Source organism: Pholcus phalangioides, unplaced genomic scaffold (assembly GCF_987345545.1).
Source record: "Pholcus phalangioides strain wild (caught in Gottingen) unplaced genomic scaffold, Ppha-v1.0 ptg000028l_1, whole genome shotgun sequence".
NCBI classification, from domain to species: domain Eukaryota; kingdom Metazoa; phylum Arthropoda; class Arachnida; order Araneae; family Pholcidae; genus Pholcus; species Pholcus phalangioides.
Window position 1 is genome coordinate 3,470,442 of NW_028301618.1, and position 24,084 is coordinate 3,494,525.

At 36.6% G+C, this 24,084-nt stretch overlaps 1 protein-coding gene across 1 annotated transcript in view; it reads left to right on the top strand.

Annotated features, from left to right (window-relative positions):
• LOC149067779 (serine/threonine-protein kinase tousled-like 2) overlaps window positions 1–24,084 on the top strand; it is a 71,399-nt gene that overhangs the window by 12,124 nt on the left and 35,191 nt on the right. The window contains exons 3-11 of the mRNA XM_089252025.1: window positions 1,829–2,020; window positions 2,808–2,892; window positions 7,387–7,451; window positions 9,880–10,104; window positions 14,241–14,351; window positions 17,396–17,532; window positions 17,749–17,907; window positions 20,374–20,550; window positions 21,489–21,570. Of these exons, the coding sequence (XP_089108151.1) occupies window positions 1,829–2,020; window positions 2,808–2,892; window positions 7,387–7,451; window positions 9,880–10,104; window positions 14,241–14,351; window positions 17,396–17,532; window positions 17,749–17,907; window positions 20,374–20,550; window positions 21,489–21,570 (1,233 nt within the window). The remainder of the gene's footprint in view (window positions 1–1,828; window positions 2,021–2,807; window positions 2,893–7,386; window positions 7,452–9,879; window positions 10,105–14,240; window positions 14,352–17,395; window positions 17,533–17,748; window positions 17,908–20,373; window positions 20,551–21,488; window positions 21,571–24,084) is intronic.

Sequence of the window (24,084 nt, forward strand, 5' to 3'; positions counted from 1 at the left end):
CCAACTGAGCTTTCACCATTTCTTTTCTCTCAAATTCTGGCATTGAAATCACCCATTAATATTTTGATATGATGGTTTCCTTTACTATGCATCTCGTCTAATTCTTCATAAAAGTCTTCTATTTCCTCAGAATAGCTTGTTGTTGGTACATAGACTTGTATAATCTTTATTCTGTATCTGTTTGATATTTGCATAACCAACTTTCAATTCCATCAGATGTACTATCCAACTCAACAATGTGATTTTTCCACTTCATATGAATGAAAAATCCTACTCCACTGATTCTTCCATTATCTGTTCCTCTGTAGTAAAATACATGTCCACTGGCATGTTCGATTTTCTCCTCTTCTTTTCTTCTTACTTCACAAATGCCTAAGATGCCCCAATTTATTCCTTCCAGTTCTTCCAACTTCTGCAAACAATTTTCTGAAGAAAGAGATCGTCCGTTACACCTGGCCAAAGTCATCATCTTATGGCAGCCTGGTCCAACCCAGAGATTCTCATCACCCTCTGTCGTCATGTCTTGCTGGTGGCTGCCATAACCAGGGATACTCAGACTGCTGGGGACTAAGGGCCTTAGTTTATAGACAGAGTTCATACTTCTTTCTAGAGGGTTTTTGACCGTAATCCTTCACGCACTAGCCAGTGAAGGTTGGAGGAAGCCCATCCTCATCCGTTCACCATGTGTGACTTACACCATGGCTACTTACAGGCCCCAAAGCAGAATGTTTAGCACTGTTCTGCGACGAGCCCTCAGCTGACTGGAAATGTTCTGCGATAAAAATCCCCATACATGTAATAATTTTTTTTGCACTTTTTGTTAAAATTCTTTCAAATTGTTCTGCGACGTATGTCGCAGATTTTGGCACATTCTGCTTCGGGGCTTACAGGCTGCGCCATGAAAAAGTGCGGATTAGACCTTAAGCCTCCACCTCCTAGTCAATTCCTTCAAGTCCTCTAATGAAGCAATTGAAGGGTTTTCTTCCTAGCTAACAAGTAAAGACTATTTAGCCGGCTTATGTAATTTGTATAAGGTGTTTAATCAAACTTTGATCAAGTGCTCATGAACATGAAATCGAACCTGGGCATAGAGCAATAGGTTTAAGATGCCTGACCTATAGTATCTCCTTTGAGGCAGAATTGAAACTGTTTGAAAATATTCATTTGAATTGCTGCTAGGTAACGTTGAATCTTTTTTTCCAGGCTTTGTGCGTAGAAATCTAATTATTTTCATATGTGCCTGACATCACACATGCTTTTTGAAATTGTATCTGAATGCACATCCATGACTACAGACCCTTTAGGTCCCATGTTAGGGACCCAAATTTTACATATATTATTTTCATTTTTTTCCTTGTAAACTCATAATTTTCTCTAGTATACCCACACTTTCAGGGACAGTGAGCTTCTATTATGTAAGCAACAGATCATGGTTGTGCGCAGTCCATTTTGTTCTGTAGGTGTAAAGTAGCCCCAGATTATGGTACATTATAAGTTTTGGGGGTGGTAGACTATAAGAACATCATTCATGAGAAAGATTTTTATAAATCCAAAAAAAAAATTTTTAATTGAAAAATTTAAAAAGTTCAATAATTGAAGAAAGCCTCGCGGCTTAGCCCTCCCCCCCCCATTCTAGAATTCATGTGAGGTTAATGAATTGAAGCAACATAAACCCCTTTCTGTACAATCTATCGTTTTTAACTGCTATTCTGATTATTTATGTCGATTCCTGAAGTTGTTCTTTGTATTTTATGAGTCTATATTCATTTATTGAACTTTTTTTTTAATGCATATGTATTTCTCTTTTACTTTTCCATGACAAATAAAGGGATTTGCAAATAACGGACTACAAGAGCAAATGTTACAAGCTCAAGCAAGCCAAACTGCAGCTGCTGCACTCGGTGGCAGTTGCTTGAACCTGACTACAGGCATGGTCAGCAACAGCAACAGTAACAATAATCAGGATTCGAACCTGAGCGCAGCCAGTGGAGGCTCTGCCCACAGCGATAAAGAACCAGAGGTGGGTATAGTTCTGTATAATCAAATGACTATTGCTCATTATTCTTGTGCAGAATGTGTTATACTTTGATACCTGTGTGTGTTACACGTCAGCACCTAAGATTGTTAGTGGTCTCTAGACAGCACCTAAAAATAAGGAAAAAAAAATTATTTTTTTTTATACATGTAGAAAAGTTTCTGAATATTTGCACAGCTGTGGGCTTTAGTGAAAAAAGACGAACATGCTTGGTTGCTAAGAAACTTGGCTGGCGCTCAAGTTTATTTTGATTTGTCAAGTTCTACTTCGCAAATCAAAATGCAAAAGAAGCTTTTTTAAACCTTCTGCATAAAACCGCCTACCAGTTAAGCATTGTTTCTGAATTGCACACCACAATTTTGAAACTGCTTAGTTTCAGACTTTGCTACGGGAGAGTCCATAAAAATATACATCCTTTTGTCCCTAAACTTTGTTCCCATGTCTTTGAGATAGGGTTAGGTTTTTTAAATTTTTTCAAAAAAATCTGAAACTGATCTGAATTATCTTGATTACGAACAGACTTATCGATTTGCAAGAATATTCATTGCTGCACTTTTCATCATTCTCAGTTATACAAAAATGAAATGACGATGTAATAATGTTAGAAAGCATTTAATTTACATGCTGGAAGAACCAGTTAGAGAGTTATTGTGCAGTTCTTTTTTTTTTCATAGCCAGACGCTAGTTTCTTTTGAAATGCCTCTTGTATATTGATGTTATACTTTTCCAGCGCTGTGTTTTTTTTTTGATTCAATCGTAATTTTTTCTCTAGTCTCCTGACAAATATACTCAACAACACAGAACTCCTACGACAGAAAGAAAAAGGAAAAGAAAAGAAGATGTCCAGCCGCCTTCTGGTGAGCTGAATTAAACTTTTATTTAAACTTACTATACTAACTCTATATCTGAGAAACATTTATGGCGGTATTCACCGGCATAGTTTAAACTACAATCGCAGGTTAAATAATTAGCGATCGACACGGATTGGCTAAATTGAGGATTTTAACCAATCCGTGAGCTAATCCTTTAACCTGCGATTGTAATTGAAATTGTGTTGGTGAATATAGCCGTTAGGCAGCAGTTTTTATTGTGGTTAGTATTCTAGGGTTAATCGTATTTCAAATAAAAATCTGTTGAAGTTATGCAATGATTTCCTATTGATTTATCAACATAAACTGATCTTGCAAGAATCTATGGTTGGTTTTCAATACTAATGTTTGTTTTTTTAAATTATTACAAGGATTGAAAAATCTAAGATTAAAGTATCACTCATAGACCAAAACCAGGTTCCTTGGTGATGTAAAGTAATGTATATATTATTGCCAAAGCCTGAAACTGGCCAGTTCGGGAATTGGCCAATTTTGTTGCAAATTGACTCAGCCAATGTCCAAATTTCGAGCTTTGGCAAGTCAATTCACGAAGTGGCCATAGATCCCTAGCAAAAGTCTGATAATAAAAGACATGATTCAGGGTCATTACCAAGTTGGCATATTTTTTTACGATAACTATGTCCACATTAGCTATGGCAGCCTATCAAATCATGATGCAGTAATAATTTTTTTCTTCAAAATTTGACAGAAAAACTATATGTCTACATTATTATACAAATAGGTTTTTTTTCAAAAGTTGGCAATGAAAAGAAAAATTGATTTGGCACCTACCAGACCGTCTTACATCAGTACATCAAACTTTGCAAAGGGATCTCGATCCACTTCACGAATTGGCCGGCTAAAGCCTGAATCATTTCTGAAAATCAGACTTTGGCCGAAACTGTTGGCCAATTCAAGCTTTGGCAGTAACATATACATGGATGTTTGTAATAATAGTCATGAAATCAGTGGAAGTATTGGGAGGCTTAGGCTCAAGATGGTGGCAAATATTTTGGGAAAGGGATTTGTGTGTGTGTGCTTGTGCCCATGGGCCCAGACAGGTTTAAACTTACATTTCTAGCTGTTAAGGATGAGTTGCAGACCTATTTACATGTATGCCATACATGTTGGTGTTTCAATAATAAAAAGACTGCTGGTGTGGGGGCGGGCGGTTGTTTAGTTTAAACCAACGTTGGTTTTAACAAGGGTTTAACCCACGTTGGTTTTAACCAAGCGGTTTTTTTAAAAAAAATCTCATAAAAGTGGCCTGAAAGTAAATTTTCTTTCATATCAAGTATTTTAGTTGCTGAAAATTATATACAGTATCAAAATTTCTCATTCTTACCGTGTTTTCTAATTTTGTGTTACATTCTGATGCTCTATATCTTAAGCAAATTCATGAATGAGGATTGCATCACACATATGTGGTGGTGTATTATCTCACAGGCTTTCCCCCCCCTTCACAAAGAAGCAGCAACAGTAGTGACTTCACTGCCATGCTAAGGGTAGGTGGTCTTATAAGAAGAGCAGTTCGCAGCACATCGCATACTGTATATCGCCGCCAGGCTTAATATTGAATTGTTATTTTTTTACATATTTTTTCAACATTACCCCCAGTTAATAATCAAGGTTCTACTGTACAGTAGTAAAAGCCCAAAATTGGCCAGTTCATGAAGTGGCTGGTGATCGCTGTCTAAATAATTTTCAGTTAGAAATTCCTTGAAATATCCATTGTGCTACCGTTTGGTTAGGATGTACAGTAGTAAGTGATTTATGAAAAATAATCAGCTATATACAGGATGATTATAATTATAAAGGTCTGATTTCAAAACACAAATGAGAACAGTTGGTCAGAATGGCTTGAAAATTTTCATGGGTCCATTACATGAAGCAATGGAATTTTCTTTGGCAATAGAAAAAAAATACTTTAAAATATACAAGTTGATGATGCTTTACTAGGCCAGCGGTATAATATATTTTGTTATCAAGGAAACAGTTATTTTCCGGATATGATACTGAGGTGAACTCGCATCACGTCAGTATCATATCCGGAAAATAACTGTTTCCTTGATATCTCAGGCTGAGAAAAAAGCCATCTATATTTTGAGATGTTTCCATGAATTACAAAATTGTGATTTGCTAATTGCGTTATCATTTTACTTTGACTGGCTATCATATCCATTTTGCAAGCAAATTTCCCATGTGCTGGATGAGTAGTGCCATCTATTTTACATTTTAAAGTATTTTTTTCCTCTTTGCCATACAAAATTCCATTGCCTCAGGAACATTCATGCAAATTTTTAAGACATTCTGTCTAGTGGTTTTTATTTTACAGTGTTTTGAAATTAGAACTTTAGTTATAATCACCCTGTATATCGTAAATCATTGCTAATTAATCTGCATTAATTATATTTCATTAAACACATTGTATTTGCCTAGTTTTTATCATGGTTTTTGCAAAATAGCATCCTAATTAAGCGTATTGAGAGAAAGTAACTGGAGAAAACATCTTTATTATAGGGTTAATAATAACATTATGAATCATACAACACAAAGTATTTCCTTGAGTTAAGTTATAAAATAACTAAATTGCAAAATTTGGTTTTTATTAAAATGTAAGAAATATTTACAGATTAATATGGGAATTGTGTTAATTACATTAATAAACATTTTATTTTAATTAATAGAAGTTTGAATGATTTTTCAGAAATTTTATTATTTTTAATGTAAATGCTATTGAAACCAACCTTACCAACCCTGCTGGGGGGGGGGGGGGGTCAAACCTATCATACTAGCTTAGCTTTCTCGACTTGTCTTGTTCAGGAAAAATCTCTGTTCATGTTGAATAAAGATTATTATGGTTGTTTTTAACGCTCTTCCTACTTCCTTAGTTAAGACATACACATTTGAATAGCACAGCTAACAGTCATTGCAATGAATACTTTTTACAAATTTCATGCCAGGCAAATTTGCCCAATGCAATGACAGAAAAAAAATAGAAGTGTCCATTTTGCCTGTGTTGCATGGTTCAAGGGTTATCTTAATAACAAAATCTTTTTTAACCCAAATTCACCATTAGCATGTTACCTCTAACTACACTATCCTGTATCATTGTTTATCAACAAAGAAACAGATTTTTATGCATGGTATAAGCAGATTGGTCTGTGTTCAGTGGTAAAGAACACTCACTGTTTGCAGTCATATGCTATTCAACAGATGCAAAAAAGGTAGATAGAACTACTAAGAATTTTGAAATGTATTTTGTGTGAGCTGCCATTCATTTTTTTATTAAATTGAGGAGTTAATATTGCAGTATGAGAGTATTGAACATTACTTTGCCTTTATCTGAGTGTTAGAGGAACCTTGCAACAGCATCCCTGGCACAAGGTTTAAAAAGTCACTGAAATCTTCTCCCAGAAGGAGTTATTAATTCCCAGTAAATATGACTCTTGTAAGCCAGTGGTAGATGGTATTGCAAGATCCAACTCAAATCATATGTTGTCAAAAACTGGTGTGATAACCTTGTGGGTGCAAATTAGATGAAGATGAATCTATTGTGTATTTATTACTCTCAGAGGAACAGAACTACAAAGTTTTCAAAATAAAATATATTTTCAAATTTTATTATTTATTCAATTCATTTGGTCAAGAACTGAATTTGTCTCAGTGATGAATGTTTCTTGCATACAGTAAAACTCTGATTAACCGTCACTTTCTGTTATTCGTCATTGTCTGAAAAAAAACCAAACAGAAAAAACAACCCTAGATTATAAGGTCCAAAAAGATTGGATTACTGTTATGGTCTGTGCAAATGCCACTGGCAATCATAGATTACTCCTGCTTGCAATTAGTAAATCCAAAAAACCATGTGCTTTTAAAAATTTTAATATGAATGCATTTTTTCTGTGAACTATTATGCCCGAAAAAGTGCTTGGATGGTGTGAGTGGGCAAATGACCCGACACACCCCTTTTGTGAACTCAAAAGTGATGATGGCAAAATAACATGCCTCTTTCTCCCTGCGAATACAACTACTCTTATCCAGCCTATGGACCAGAGCATGAAAATATGAATCGACGTTACAGAAAAGCTTTTATAGAATGCTTGCTTTCATCTGATGATGCCATGACTGTAAAAGAATTTTGGAAGAGTTACAACATAAAGGACTCTATTTTGGATGTCGCCACTGCCTGGGCTGACCTTATATTGAAGTTTATATTGATCGCTTTGTGTGTGTGTCAAATTAAATACAATATGTATGTATTCACTATTGTTTTTAAATATTTTATTTCAATTTTCGTCTCAAGCTCACAGTGAAATCACGTTACTGTACATATGTATTAAGAGATGTAGGTTATCTGTCACAGCCTTGGTTCGGACAGTGACAATTAGTTTTACTGTATTTACTTTTCACTGTTACTTGAATAATCTTTTTTCCCCTCTTAGCTGTGAGTGTGAAAATATTTTTTCTCCCCCATTTCAGATCTGGGTTACACTGGTAAAAACACAAGGTCTGAATCAGCCAAGAAAATCAATGATTATTTCAAGGTGAGAATCTTTCGAGCAATTCAGCTGAGAAATGTTGAGTTCACATGAAATAGGTTGCATCTGTGAATGTGGGTATTATATACTGCTACTTAACGGTAAACTTACATTGAAACATTCCTCTGTGTAATTTCTAATGAATTGGTACATGCCAGAACGTGTGTTGTGAATGTATGTGTACCCCTAACGTATTTATGTTGTCAGTATGCTTTCTTCGTGTTCTAGGAGGTGCTGCCATCTGTCTTCAGATGTGAAAAGGTTTACATTGGGATTTTCATAATTTTAAGTTCCTTCTGCTAAAAATATAATAGTTCAAATTGGTAACATCCTACTGTATTATCTATTGATGAATGTTGCTTCAGCAATTATGTTTTCAAATCTCTTTTTATTGTTATTTTTTTACAGTTATTATATTATTGTACAAGGATGCAAATCCAATCATTGATGAATATATCTGATTTATTTTATCGTCTGTTAGAATAAAATTTTATTTCCATTTATTTTTACATGAATACATCTTTTAAATCATTTGATGATACCTAATACATCACCAAATGCCCAAATACTATAAATGCTCATATCTCAGGAAGTGTGAAATTCAAGTCAGAGTCAATGGTATTGTCAGATAGATATTGCGGAGACAAAACAAATGATACCATTTTGGTTTTAATATATCTTCCTGTTTTGGGCATCACACTGTCCTGATTTGTAACAAAATTGTCTTTTGTTATGTCTCATGATATACAAGGTAAACATAGATCTTATTGAGAAAAATCACACAATACCCTACATATGTGAAGATGACTTCTTCAGGTTTAGTTACCAGAAAATATGTCACATTGCACTGTGGCTGTGTGAGACACAGCCTCAAGCAATTTTTTTGGTACACATATATACAATGAAATTCTTGCATAGCTATAGTCAAGGAACCAGAGAAATGTATTATTGTAAACGATTGATGATTTTGTAAATGGAATACATTAATACAGTAGAGCATCGATTATCAGAATACCGATCAACCAAAACATTGGTTAACCAAAAACGTTCCATGTCGGCAAATTCAAATGTGGACGTTTCACTAGCTGCAGATAGCAGCAGGTAGTGCTCCCCCCCCCCATGCCAGGACTGGTTCGAATGTGATGTTGATGACCCTGGCTATCAGGTATTGATGGACGATGAAATCATTGGCAGTGTCATCGACGACGAGGAAGAGCCTAGTGATGACGACCGTGAAAAAGGACCATCCAGTAAAGAAGCTTTTCATTGTCTTGAGACAGCTATGACGTGGTTAGAAGAACAAGAAAAATGTGATGCTGTCCAATTGCTATCTTTAAAATGTTTGAGAGATTTAGCTTCCAAAATAATGAGTCTCGGCTCTGAAGCAAAATAAAATTTTGGACTTTTCCTAAACTATAGGCCTACTTTAATGGCCCTTTTGAACTTCTCAAACTAGACTAGTCAGTTCTCTGTGCTATTTGTAAGACGAGTGGTACAAAATATATAGCTTTGTGTTTAATATCACTCTTTCTTTGTTTTATGTTACTCCTACAACACTGGAAATTATTATTTTTTCAATTATCCGAAAAATCGGTTATCCGAACACTCCCAGTCTCCAGTTGTTTAGGATAATCGATGCTCTAATGTACTATGGAAAGTGAATGGGGACCAGAGAGTAATATTGTCATAGAGGGTATCACTCATATACTAGGGTTTCCACTACACCCTTTATAATTAATTTATTGTTTAATTATCAACTGAGAGGTTATTTGGATATAACATAAGTTTGTTTGAAAAGATCATTGGTTAATATATATACATTTTCAGAAAGTTCACAGGTATATGTGAATGAGCAGTAACGTGACATCACCCTGCAATGATTTTAAGCCCAAGGGATTCTGGGAGATTACCCCCAGGACCATCTTAAGAGCATCATGGGCCCCCGGGCCAATTGGTTTTTCTGAGGCCCTACCAGGAAAATTCTCGAAAATTTCAGTTAGTTCTTATGCTTGTGAGGCCCCTTTTTTCTTGAGGCCCCCGGGCCGTGCCCGGGTGGGCCCATGCGTTAAGACGGCACTGATTACCCCCTCCCTTTTTCTCAAGAGTTATAAAGGTCATTGTGTATATTAGAAAGGGTGTGATGTTTCTTGGCTTAGAGGGATGGTGTGCTAGGAAGAAGTTTTGGGGAGCTCATGATATTTATTAACATAGTATTTTTGTAAGTTATTTATTGTATCTTAAAACAGGCTGTGTGTGTTGTTAATTAAAAATATGTAATTAAGTGCATTTATTCAAAAATAAATGATTACCATTGATGCTGCTCTGAGGTGATTTACAAACTGAAAATGAACCTAAAGAATTATCAGTAATAATATAATTGTGGAAAAAATTGCAATAACAACTGCTGTTAATCTTTATTTCTTTCTTTCTACAGTATCCACATTCACCACAGAGCACCCCTCTGCAATCTCCATTATCGGCAGCTATTAGCGGCGGCTTGGATTATTCAGTGCTTATGGCTCAATCCCTGCAGAGAACTGTACAAATGACCCACAGGGCTGTGCAAACTGACCTGACAATTAACAAGATCAAGGAACTTGAAAATAAATCTGCGATGGACCTTGAAATCAGAGACAATAGGATCGACGAATTGCAAAGGGTAATGAAAACATAGGGAGGGGAAAATAGATAATTTTGCATCATAAATTTTATAAATAATGCAATAATGTACTACATGAGAGGATAATATGAAATATTAATTGCAGATGGCCTGTGTTGTGATAAATTCAATCCCTTGTATTTATCACAACAGAGCACTCACAGTATTATCACCTGTAGAACCCTTGCTCTACAGGTTTTCACTTTACGTGATATTGCTGTAACATGATTTTCAAAAGTTAATTTTAGAAGTTACGACCCTCAAAATTTGGTCTGTAGTTTGATTTTTTGAATCCTGAAAATGGGCTAGCAAATTTAGAGGTATGACATAATTGCAATGACAAAATCTGTTGGATTTATTGATATGGATGAGATAAATATGGGAGAAATGCTCAAATCCACATTTCACCAGATCTCACCCGTGAGCATCTTTTGGTAACACATCGACAGTGCCATCAAAATTTTAAAGGAAATGATCCTAATGAATCTAGAATTGCCATTTTCAAGGGATATTCAGAACTCTCTAGTTTTGATCTTAAAGCTTTTATAAAATGACAAAGAATGCTGCTTTTGTCAGCTGCTTTCATTAAAAAAATTATCAGGCTATTCAGGAAAGGAAATATTCGCATTCACACTAGAATTAATCAGAAGTAATAAAGACAACAGTAAAAAGTAATAATTACATTTATTCAGATAGCCTTAAACTGATGAGATTTATTTATAATTTTTAATTATTAGTTTGAAAAACTTTATTTTGCTGCTGGAAGTTGGGTTTATTTTTTTCTTGTCCTTCTGGAGGAAATTCCTATTCCAATTTTTTACTCATGCTAAATTCAACTTACTTTACACGATTTTGTCTTACGTGCTCATTTTGGGGAACGAATTAATCGTGTAAAGTGAAAGACGTCTATATGAGCTTTTTTGATGACATTATAAAAATTTGTGTTCCTTAAATAAACTTATCAATTCATTTCAGGCAATACAATCAATATTTCATTGTGGTAGCGTATGATGCCTCTTTATATGTGTGTCTGCTAGAAAGAAATCTAAAGAAATCTTTTGCATCTTAGATGCATATATCCCAGGGCTCCCACTTGTCCTACTTTGTGGTAAAATGTACTACTTCTGCTCTACTTTTTCAGTTTTGTCGTACTTTTTTACCAAATCCTATCAATAAATTCACAAATTCAAAAAAAATCAATTCACATAATTGATTTTAATTCAAGAGGGAATGATTGATATATTGCCAAATATAGTAGATTTCAATTAATGATTTTGCCAAAGCAGAAATTCGATTGTTTTTAAAGTTATTTGTGGGGGGTGTATTATAGACAACCATTTGGTTGTTTATTAATTTTTTACTTGCTTAGTTTAAGGGTTCAAAAAGTAGAATAACTAGTCATTAAAAACTTCTGCCTGGATAAAAAAATAATTTTGTATTCACTTCATGGTCTTGGACAGTAACTAACATTCGTCGTTTTGTATAAAGGTGACACAACAGTTTGCATAACAAAGCAGTTGGGTACACAGGCCTATTCTAAGTTTTGTGACTCTGATGCTGCCCAGTAACATTTAATGGTCTTCCATATTTTTATGACATGCAGAGACATAAACAATATTTACAATGCTCAAGTAAAGAGCTAGAAATGAAAGTGCTTCATTTGTCAAAAGCGCTTACACTGGCATTGACAAGTAATATGTAAACAAATCCCTTTAAAAAAAAGAGGGATGGACAATGCAGTAAAACCATCCGATTCACCTTGACTTCTTCACATCGGACCTTGTAATTTACACATTTTGCACTATGCTTTTGAAAGTGGTCTTGAAGGAGAGTCATTCTTAGAAAGTTCATAATTTGCTGTGCGTTGTCAAAGAGAGGTGACAGACACTTTTTGATGACTAAAAAAAAAGAATGTAATTTACATTGTGAGGAGAGACAGAAAAGAATTATCTGTGGCTGTGCTAGTACACTGTTTTGGCCAAAAATTGTTTTTGTAACCAAGTCATATGTCAGTTTGCTTTGGCTTGAGTCAATGTTACAGGATGCTAAAACAGTGCTATGAAAATGCTACTAAAACTTATGCTATGATTCTGTTGTCTGGGGGGGGGGGTACCGTCCTCTGTTCTACTTTTCTAATTTTTTAAGTGGGAGCCCTGACGTATCGTCATTAACTGTCTGGAAATTTGAAGCTAAGAAAGATATTGAATGTTTGAAAGTGAATCAACTTGTGTTCACCTGTTTTCATCGTATTTCATGAAAAATGGAAAACTAATTCAATATCCTTTGATATAAACCCAGGGACTACATATAGCAGATCAGCATGGCTTGATAAATCCCAGGCATCAGGTCTCCATGGGGACTAGAGGCACATGCAGGGGGCTATGCTCCCCCATGCCAACCAAAAATTAGTATTTTGGTGAAGAAATTAAAATGTTGCAAGAAAATACCCTTTATATGCTAAATTAACAAATTTCTATTAATTTAAATGGGTTTTGAAGGGTAGTAACTCAAAATATTTTGAGAAGAAAATTTTTGTGGCCCCTCACCCTCCAAGCCTTTTATGCCCTCTTCAAAAGGTCAATTTTGTATATGCCCTGATGGCATCTATGAAATTGGTATTGGGGCCTAAAATTTTCTAAAAAGTGATTGCTGAATTAGAATCTGATTTCATTTTATAAGGCATTAAGTTCTGGAAATATGGAAAATATGGACTGTTTTTCATGAAAAAAAAAAATCATGCTTTGCTCTTAGGAAATTTCACCAGTGCCTAAATATTTTTCTGGATTTGTCAAGTCCTGCTGATCAGTTGATGATTGGTTTGTTTCCTGTGGGGGGGGGGGGAGAAGTTTTTTAACTTTTAAATCCAGATGTGAACAGCTTTCCTGTCAACATTTTGGTACAGTGTTACAATCAATTTATTGTTGTAGCATTTGGAATTGTTCACAGCACTATTCATTCTATACCCCTGTTTTGATTCTGTCCTTGCTTGGCAGTGATAAGACAAATACATTGAATCATGTTCAACATGGTTGACATTATCATTCACTAACATCGCACAAATCACGACTGCACAAATTTTTAGCTTTCACTCATCCTGAATATTCAGCTATGCTATTTTGTCACCAATAATATGTATGAAAATTGTGCAGTTTGGCAGTACTATTAAAAGTGCAATGAAAAATGTAGGTGTTTCAAAATAGAATCATCCGGTTTAAAAAAATTGTTTCATTTTGATTGAATAATGTATAGGTAGAAAGGGGGAAATCTCAAGTTTTGTGCAGTTGCCAACAGGTAGCGCTAACACTCTTCCTTCGGCTGCCCTTTCAATGTTTGTCAAGATGGCAACTGCACAATAGAAATTGTTTTGTGTTCTAAACTTCACAAAGTGTGAGTCTGTAACAACTGTTCATCGTGCTTTTTGTCAACAATACCCTGGTGTTGAACTTTCTATCGCTCAAGAGCATTATGCGATGATATTCGAGACACGAGTTGTCTGTATAAAGAGAAATTCCCTGGCCGTCCTCACATGTCAGACGAAAATGTGGAGTGCATCTGATTGCACGTAGTCCACAGAAATCCACTCGCAATGGATGCAAACATGCTTGCAAAAGTTTGGGACGAATTTGACTACCGTATAGACATGCCGTGCATTCCAATGTGGACATATTGAGCACCTTTAATTTGGTTTGTAAAAAACTTTGATTAGCTATATAATATAAAATTAATCTTAGGTATCTATATTCAATATTTTTCGTTATATGTGCATTTCAAATCGGGTGATTCTTTTTGAAACGCCCTGCAGTTTGAGTTTATGGGATTTATTTTTCTCCCAATTGTTGATACCCGACTGGCTGCACAGGCAGATACAGGGGAAGGAGTGATTGACTCCCCTTTCAGTGAAAAATTTGTGTTATTGGCATAGGCGGAGGTGGACATCCTCTCATTCGAGGAGCCTGCATCCGCTTATAACTGGTTGGGTATTTACAAAGAATCAAGCTTTACGATCAAAAAGTTCATTGTATTGCCTTATTATTTGTGAATGCAATTCTACTTTCCTTGTAATTCAGAATGTGTGACTATGGCTAGCATTAATTTTGTTCTAATATATTTTATTTACCCGTTCTTTTCATTTGCAGTCCAGCGAAGAACTGAAGAGGCAGCTGCAAGCACAGCAGAAGGCATTAGAAAAACAAAAAGAAAATATTAACAAATGCCTCGCGGTCACCAAGCAGCTTCTAATAGAAAAGGTTTGTTTATTTGTCTGTCTCGTTAAAGTTTTTTTCCTGTCAATATTTTCATTGTTTTGTGTGTTATGCTCACAGCTGTTATGCTAGCCATTCCTATGCCCTTTGCAAGAATTTGAATTTAGCCTCTTCTGGCCCATTTAAGCCCATTCTGAGCACCCTTCCAAGTGGGCCCAGCATGGGTGCACCTGTTGCACCAGCCTAGTTATGGCTCTGATTATGCTAGTGGTGTGTCTCTCCCAGACAGTTCTTTCTTACTGCCCTGATCAGGGTGTCCGGAATAAAAACTACCCAAATTAATCTATATATATAATTGATTTTCTGTGTGTGTGTATGTTCTCTATACAAATCTACAGTTTTAGACCGATCAAATTGGATTTTTCCTCCCACCTTTTGTTTTTTGTAAATAAGATAGGAATTCAAAATAGTTTGATCTAACCTGTTGAAAAAATATTTCTTATAGTATTTCTTTCCCCTTTTTCGAGCAATAAAGTAATCTCCGAGATATTGGTCTATAATATCTACTGCTCCCGTATTTTTGTTGTAATCTGTTACAACTGTAGATTTTTTCACAACTTTGTTATGGCACTGTACATCTACCATGTCATTTGTATGGACAGTTAGATAACATTATAGTTTTGTACTGCCATCCGGTATGTAAAATAAGAAATGGATTGTTTTTTAATCTTTTCGGTGCATTACTTTGAACACTCCAGCCCGGAAATATCAAGAACACGAGAAATAGAGGGCGAAAGCTCAGCCCATCATTTTGATGGGTGTGAGAGGGAAGGGGTTAAGAACCCTGTACTTTTTTTTAAAACCTGCATACATTTCATTCGTGGGGAATGATTTTGCATATTTTGCTACTTTTATTGTACAGAGCATTTTTTAATGATTTTTTGGTCATTTTTAGGCATATTTTCAAATTTTTTTAGCATTATATTTATTTCCAATGAGAGGATAGATTTTTTTTCCCTAGTGAAAGACTTATATAAGATTAAAGGGTAGGAGATTATCTTTGTAGTCACAGGGCATTTGTACATTCATTCTAGTGACATTATCAATTTCTTCTCCCCTTTCTTCCAACTGGACGGAAAATATTTTAAGGAATAGACCCGTTGCTAGTTTTGTCCTCAAGGTTGTCTAGTTCAGTGTTTCTCAACGGGCTGGCTGCGACCCCACTGTCCTTTAATCCCTCAATAATAGTGTGGCTATAATTAATTCATCATCCAGTTGATTCTGAGCAGGTCCTGTGGATAACAAAACCTTAATATTTTCACATTCTTCCCTGTTGTTGGGCAATCATCTCCATACATGAGCAGATACCCAAGACTTCTACACCTTCACTTATATTGGAGGGGGGGGCGATTGTTCACCTCTGCTCTTCTGTTCATGCCAGTAATACACAATTTTTTTAGTGAACAGGGCTAGGGGACCATTGCCCCATTTGCCTATGGGGGGTCATAGACAGTTGCAGGGCCTAGATGTTGTTTCCCTTGTTGAGCCTACCTGTGTCACTTATTCATTCTGTGATATACAGTTAGTAAACTGAAGATTTTCAGTATAAGCAACAGCTAATTTTTTTTAAATATTATTAATACTCCTCATTCTTGTATTATTTTGGTAAAATTAATGTTAATGGAAATAGAAACAGAAAACAGGTCTTTTTCTGCTTTATATGACACATTTTTTCAATACGCGCACCACTCTATGAATTTTGATATGCAGACTATGTGTCACGATTTTACAGGACACGAGCATTCTCTCCGTTCTTGCACTTATTTTCGTAAAAATATTTAGTTTGTCACTTTTTTGAGTTTTAAATTGTTCATATTTTTGATTCGTAAATTTGATTATTGTAATGCAGATTGTGTATGTACGTATATTGTAACATTTCATCTTACTGTCATCTTGGGTGTAGGTATCAGAACCTGAGGACTCGGGGGAGGGTGGGGGGGGGTTCTTGGGCTCCTCTCCCCATAAACTTTGTAAGAGGAATTAGCCCTCTTTTCTCACAAAGAATTTATGGATATAGAATGTAATTGTATAATATAATGCATGCCCCCTCATGTAGATGATCCTGAATCTCACACACATGGGACGTCCAGCAACTATGCCCAAAGATGAAAAGCCGAACAGAAATGCATTGAATAGAAAGCCATCACATGATTATTATTTCAAGGGTTCCTGCCATACTAAATATAGGTTTGGCAGCCTACAAGGCCATCATTCATAAGGAAAAGGATTGTTTAAAAGTTGTAGAGAATTTCTTTGATTGAGTGTGGGAGAAAAATGGAATAGAATTTCTTTAATTTTTGAAAAGTATTTGCGTGCCACGGGTTGGCCATTCCTGTTTTAGGGCATATTCTTAGTTTTTTTAAAGAGCATAAATGTATTTTTAGAGCATATAAATTCATTTTTTTGCAGAGCATAAATACTTTTCTACAGAGCATAAATATATTTTTTACTAGCTATAATACCCTGCGCTGCCCGTGTTTTCTTCAATTACTGGGATTGAAAAATAGGCAAACCATTATAAAGGAATAAACTATAATATTGGCAGCATTAAAGAAGTGACAAACCATTGTAAAGGCATGTGCATATGCATTGCTATAGAACCATGGTAACCATTCTGAAAAAGATTGTTGGATCTCGGGAACCATTGTTGCCCGATAGTTTATTTTTTTTTTGCCCAGCTCTGACAAACTTTTAAAGTAGCCTATCATTCAAGTCGGGTCCCATTTGGTATATATGCAAAATTTGGCAGCGATCGATCTAAAGTTGTAGATTTGTATAGAAAACACACACACGCAGACAAAATCAATTTTATATGTATTTTTTATAGAGCATAAATGAATTTTTTATAGAGCATTTTTTACCAATTTGTAGGTCATAAAATGCCTATATACGAGTTATAACAACCTTTTTCTAAAATAAATGTGATGTTCGGGTATGCAGTTGGTGATAGTTGTTGATCCATTTACTTTTAATCTTTTTTCTTCAAGTGTAAGTGTGTATATGTGCTTATTTTGTTCTCTTCAATGCAGAGCACGATGGAAAAAAAAGTGGCGAGGCAGAAATGCATGCAGAACCGGCTACGGTTAGGCCAGTTTGTTACGCAAAGACAAGGAGCGTCATTCGTAGAAAACTGGGTTGACGGCTACGCATTTACGGAACTGCTGAAGTATGTCTCAAGTGATTTTACAGAGTTTTATTTGAGAAATTTCAGTTATCCTTTACTAGTTTATGCATTTCTCATGTGGGCATCACATTGAAAAGTAATGTTTATCTCTTTATTTTTCTTGGGGGGGGGGGACTTTCTTGATCATTTTAAAAAAAATTTAAAACATATATTGTAAGAATTATATATTGAAAAAAACTGTTCTCTAATGTCTAATAGAAAGCAGGAAGCCATAGCCACTGAACGAGAAGAGATTGAGAGGCAGCGGAAGCTTCTCGCCAAGAAGAAGCCCCAAACAGGGCAGCCAAAAGGTCGGGGCAATGGTAGCACGGTGGCGCTACCAAATGGTGACTTTGCTAAGCCAGAACCACCTAGAGAGTAAGTTCCAAAATATTTTATTTAATTTTTTTTCTGTTATTAAATTAATTTCTCATGCAGAAAGGAAATAATGAAACTTAATACAATCGACGATTGCTATAATGACTCCAATCGTTCCATCAGAAATAGACATTATTTCAGGTGGTTGTCATGTGAATGTAAAATGTATAGGATAGTCAGTATATGATAACATTTGAAACTTATCCTAATGGTCGTTGTAATGGAATGGCCGTTATAATGACCATCTCAACTGTAAATACAAAAATAAAAACCTCTTATAAAGGTTATGGCATACCTCTTATAGGTAGAGTAGTAATTTAGAGTACTAAAATAGTGCTCGATGCTTGTTAGGGCCATAACCGCTCGACTGTCACCTGACAGTCTAGTGGTTAGGAAACTAGCCTCTGACGATGCAGGTCTGAGTTCGAATCCCGGTTTGGGCATGAATGCCTACTACCACTAACAAATTCCCTGGACAAATCATACGGATCTCTTGAGAATATATAAGAATCACGTTATAAAATAAAAGTAAATTTTATTTACAAATTTTGTTCCTGCAAGGATATTGATTCAGATTTCGCTACCATCGTCAGATAAGAGGTGAATTTTCAGGCTTGTAGATCCTCATATGTTTCGGTTAGTTTTCAAGGTTTTCTCAACACTAGTGGGTGGCATCATCAGGAGAGTTCCAGACCAGAATAAAACTTTTACCCTTCATGCCCAGGCTCGAAAGAAGCTGAGAGTAGGATTACGAATGATCTAGGATAAGCCTAAGAAGAAAAAATGAAAGACTGTGTACTTTGGAAGTCATTAGTGAGCGCATGTAAGTTGTGTATGAGAAAAAGAGTTTTGGACAAAATCGGGAGTCATAGCATAAAAATTTTGAGCTAAGTCAAAATTAATTAATTAAATTTTGCCCATTAAAGCTAGAGGTAGAATGCCGCCGTGCCTATAGAGGCAATAAAAATGAAATTAATAACAATCACAGCACACCCAGTTCAAGTAACCACCGTCATTCAGGAGAAAAGGGGAAAAGCACCAGACAGAGCTGCAATGCAAAAACCCTTTAGTTTTTAATTAAGAATAATTAAATAAAGCAGGAGAAATACTCTTCTTCTATGACATCATTACGTTTCGCCAAAGTCTTACCATATTGGCTGATGAGAAAAGCTCAACAGGATTGGCTGAGAGAATAATCGATAATTAAAAAGTTTAAAATATCAAAAATTGTGGGAAGACCAAATTACAAGTTTAAAAAATTAACAATTTAATAATTTCGGGGGGAAGAAAAAGAGGACATACGCCAAAATTGTAGCAAGATTTCCTAAATATCTCATCGGAGCTGAAATTTAGCTCTTGTACTCATGCCCTCCTACTTGATGAGTATATTTCCGGCTTCTGTGAGAAATTTATGAAGGATTGCAGTTTTTCCTTTCCGTGTGTTGTTTCTAATGCGTAAACACTCAGGTTGTATCTGTAATTCCAAACAACTTGGCTGGTGCTATCGATACTGGATTGGCTGGTTTAATGCTGGCAGCGAATTAGAAGTCTTCCATAGGTAGAAGAATTTCATTAGCTGTGACATGCAGGATTATCTGATTAGATGCAGCTGCCATTTTGAGCTTCTCATTCTTCTCAGAGCAGAGATCCAAGATTGGCTTAATTTCATCTTCTCCTTAGCTGTTATCAACAATAGGAGAGAAGAGACAGTGAAATTAAGCCAATCGTGGATCCCTGCTCTCAGAACAAGAACCTCTGCTTTCCACATCCTGCTGTTGTCATTTTGTTCTAGATGTGAAAAGGGAGAGGCTTCTCATTCTTCTGAGAGCAGGAAATCCACCTAATTCACTGCCAGGACTAGAAGCAACCAACCAATCCAATAATAATAGCTCCAGCCAAGCTGTTCAGAGCTGTAAATACAACCCGAGGCCTCAAAAAATTAAAAATTTAATTTTTTTCTTCTGATGATACTTATTACTAGTGTTGAGGACTAGCCAGAATATACTATGGTTTTTACTTCCAAAAATTTGTCCTTCATGTCGATAGATTAGTCTCAATTAAACTACACTGTTCAAGTTGTATTCAAGAATCAACATTATAATGGTCTGAGTATGATCATTATGTCAGTTGCCCTGTGGGCGCTCTTGAAAACCCCTGAATGTGATGTTAGCTAACTTGACCAGTGGGATGAAATTGCCTTTAATAATACTTGAAGTCACTATGCAAACTGGTTATTTAACTGCTAATAGCACTGTGAAACATGAACTTTTATTGAAACTCATTACATGATGCTAATTCCATATAATGTGCAAAAATTTGTATGTTCAGCACTTGAATGCATTAAAAAAAAACAACTTATAAATTCCTTAAGCATTAAAAATTATTTTTGTCAAAAATCATGGTAAACAAGCTTTATCCGAGATCCTGTATTGTATATTCACAAGAATTTCTTTTTTGTTTATTTAGCAGCTTCCAAAGACTTACTTGGTTAGAATACTTTGAGCAAGAGGAGATCTTGAAGCTGAGGCAAGTCGCTCTCAAGAAAGAAGATACAGACTTACAACTCGAGCTGGAAAAGCTTGAGAGGGAGCGAAACCTTCACATAAGAGAACTGAAACGTATCACTAATGAAGACCAATCTAGGTGAGTTCTACATAACAAGTGAGTCAACTTGTTTTTATTGAAACTCATTGGTTATTAAATAACCGGCTGACGCACACACAACTTTGTCACCAAAACAAATTAAACCAAACATAACGTTATCTTTAACATTGGTAACAATAGCATTTTAAGAACATTATGGGTTTCATTCTCAAAGGAATGGAAATTTTCAAACTGAAATGGATAAATGAGACCAAAAATACTGGATCTTAACAGTATTATGAACAAAGAAATCCAGTGGGATCTCCAGTAACCTTCTTCAATTTTTGTTAACAGAAATGTAATACTATTATGGGGCCACTCAGGCACTCCCGGGAGACCACTTACTTTTGTGTGCTCATGCTCTAAGTCTGTTGTATAAAAGTATTACGAGTCGATTGGAGATGCTGGATGAGTTATGGGAGAAATCTATAAAAAAATTAAACCATCCCTTCTGACTGAAAAGGGAATTCTCGCAGATGGGTGTCCCAATACAAAGATCCTTTTCAGAAGGGCAAACAACATTCAGTTTAAAGTAGAGGTTCTTAATCTTTTGTGTTCTGTGGATCCTTTGAGCCGATAATATGAAGTACATTGACTCTCAGTACCAATGAATTGCACTAATGCCATGAACCCCCCTTTACAAACTAATTCAGTATAGAGTAATGTAAAAACAATGAATGAATTGTTTTCTCATTGACATAATCACAGACATTCTCTCTAATCTGAGCTCACGGACCCCTGGAATCTCTCCAAAGACACCTGGTTTAAAGGGAAGAATTGTGAACCAGTATGAAAACATTCTCAGATGTTTTCTTCCCCAACCCTTGAATTGTGGTTTTGGGGAGAGTTTTCACTGTATTTATTTCTAGTTTGTGGTCGTTCTACTGTCAGCATTTATCAGATTATTCATTGAATTCATATCTGATTTTTCTTTTCAGATTCAATAACCATGCAGTGGTGCACGACCGTTTCTTATTGCTCATGCTCTTAGGCAAAGGTGGTTTTAGTGAAGTACATAAAGTAAGTTTTATATATATTGAATATTTGGTTAATACTTATTTATTTTCTATATGCCTTTATAATATTCACTTGTTTAATATTCATGTTTGCTGTATGGCCCGACAAACAAAATTCCTATTAAACAGAATCCGAGTCTTGATTTTTGATTTGAGCATGGATGGAAACATAGTTGGCATTTATAGCTGCCAGCCATCCCTGATTTCTCAGGAAGCTATTGAATTTCGATCCTATTGCTTAAAACTCCAGAAAAAATGTTAAATACACTGCTGGCCACCGTAAATGCAACACCCTGAAGGAAGCATGCAAATAATATGAAATTTACAACATGCATTAGCGGAGGTGAGATATGCAAATGATCAGAATTTCAACGCAGACGCACATCACGCGCGCCTGTGGCGCCACTTCAAAGCGCTATTTAATGCTTGGAGATTTCGACGATTTGAAGTACGGCAATTGTGTTTTTCTTGTGGTTTTTTCAAAAAAACGATCAATTATGCCTCGTAGAAAACAGCGATCATCTTTTGATCAAGTATCTGAGTTCGACAGAGGAAGGATAGTGGCCTACCGAGATTGTGGATTATCTTTCAGGGAAATCGGTAGTCGTGTTGGACGAAACCAAACAACTGTAATGCGGATATGTGATCGTTGGATGCAGGAGGGTACGACGGATCGACGTGTTCGATCGCATCCACCTCAGTGCACCACTTCACGTGATGACAGGCGTATGGCAGTCATGGATCGCTCAGCCACATCACGAACCATAGCACAGCACATTCAGTCTGTACCGCATCATCCAGTGTCTGCGCGTACCATTCGACGCCGTTTACAGCAGAGTGGTCTGTCCGCAAGACGTCCATTGCTTCGTCTACCCTTGACGCAGAACCACAGACGTCTCCGCCACCAATGGTGCGATGAAAGAAGGATGTGGACGGCACAATGGAATGAAATTGTCTTTACTGACGAGTCACGCTTCTGTCTGCAACACCACGATGCAACGTCCCTTATGGGAGTTGCTTGCCCGGTTCGAAATATCCAGTAATAAAGTGGCAAACGACAAGTGGAAAATGATTGCAAATAAACTTTCGCATGAAATATTATTATTTATACAAATTAATTATAGGGTTAGTCAATTTTAACATTGGATTAGTATAACGTGGAGCCCTCTATTTGACGTTAACAGTAAAGATACTGGCTCACCAATTGATGATCATCAACAGTCAACTTGTACAGTGATCGGACATCCGATGTTGTTAGCCTTTCCCGTAAATATCAGAGGAGTTTTCTCGGTTGAGAGCCGGAACACCTTGATCAGTTCCTGGGGGCCTCTCGGTTGAGGGCCGGACTACCTTGCTCAGCTCCGGGGGGCCTCTTGGTTGAGGGCCGGACCACCTTGATCAGCTCCAGGGGGCCTCTCGGTTGAGGGCCGAACCACCTTGCTCAGCTCTGGGGGGCCTCTCGGTTGAGGGCCGAACCACCTTGATCAGCTCCGGGGGGCCTCTCGGTTGAGGGCCGGACCACCTCGATCAGCAATGAAGAACTTTGACTGTGAAGATTATTTTATATTTTTGATTCCGGACCTGCCGGAAAACGGATTCAAATAATGTAAATTATTGCATTTTAACAATTCAGCCTAAGGCCAATGGATACGGTAGCAAGACGGTGAACCGTCCTACTAGAGGGCTTCAGTTGAATAGAACAAGATTAGATGAACGCAATGTGAGAGACAAAGAGGGAGGAATTTATACTCCCATTTTACAAGAAGTTTGGGACCACATGTCCTCGCAAGGCCTTTTCGCCTCAACAAAAATATCGGATTTACATATTCATGCGTCACTATTATAAACATTACAATTTAATTACATTGGAATCTGGCAACATGACACAATCCGGAGAGCTGATCAGACTCTCCCAATTATGTAAACATTACTAACATAACAATAAGAAATGAATTGTTCCGACGGAGGTCTGCAGCCCCCCCGCCGAAAATAAGTGAGTACAACACTATATTTTCTGTTTAACGAGACTTGCAACAGCTCCCCCGGGAGGTTCTTCAATGAAAATAAAATTAATTAAATGGGCAAACCCTTAAGCCTCGCCCAACTATACATATTCTGGATCAAACCCCTCCACGAAAATAGCGGCATCGTCGTCATGAGGGAAATTAATTTATGTGGGACATCAGTAGCCCGACCTCTGGCCCGTTCTCGTTCGACAGCCGAAAGACCCCACCCGCCGACTGCCAAACTAAGCGAACATTCTGGCCCTTACCGGTTTGCCAGCGGGTCCTCGGGTGGTTTCCGGTAACTGAGAGGTCCCTGGGGTCTAAAATAAGAAGGAATTTCCCACATAACGACAAGATCACCATTAACGTAGAGGGATCGGATCCCGATACGTTACAACGATGGTCGGATTCGAGTCTGGAGACACCGTGGAGAGAGGATGCTGAACAGCTGCGTTATGCACCGCCACACTGGTCCTGCACCAGGTATTATGGTATGGAACGGTATTGGATAT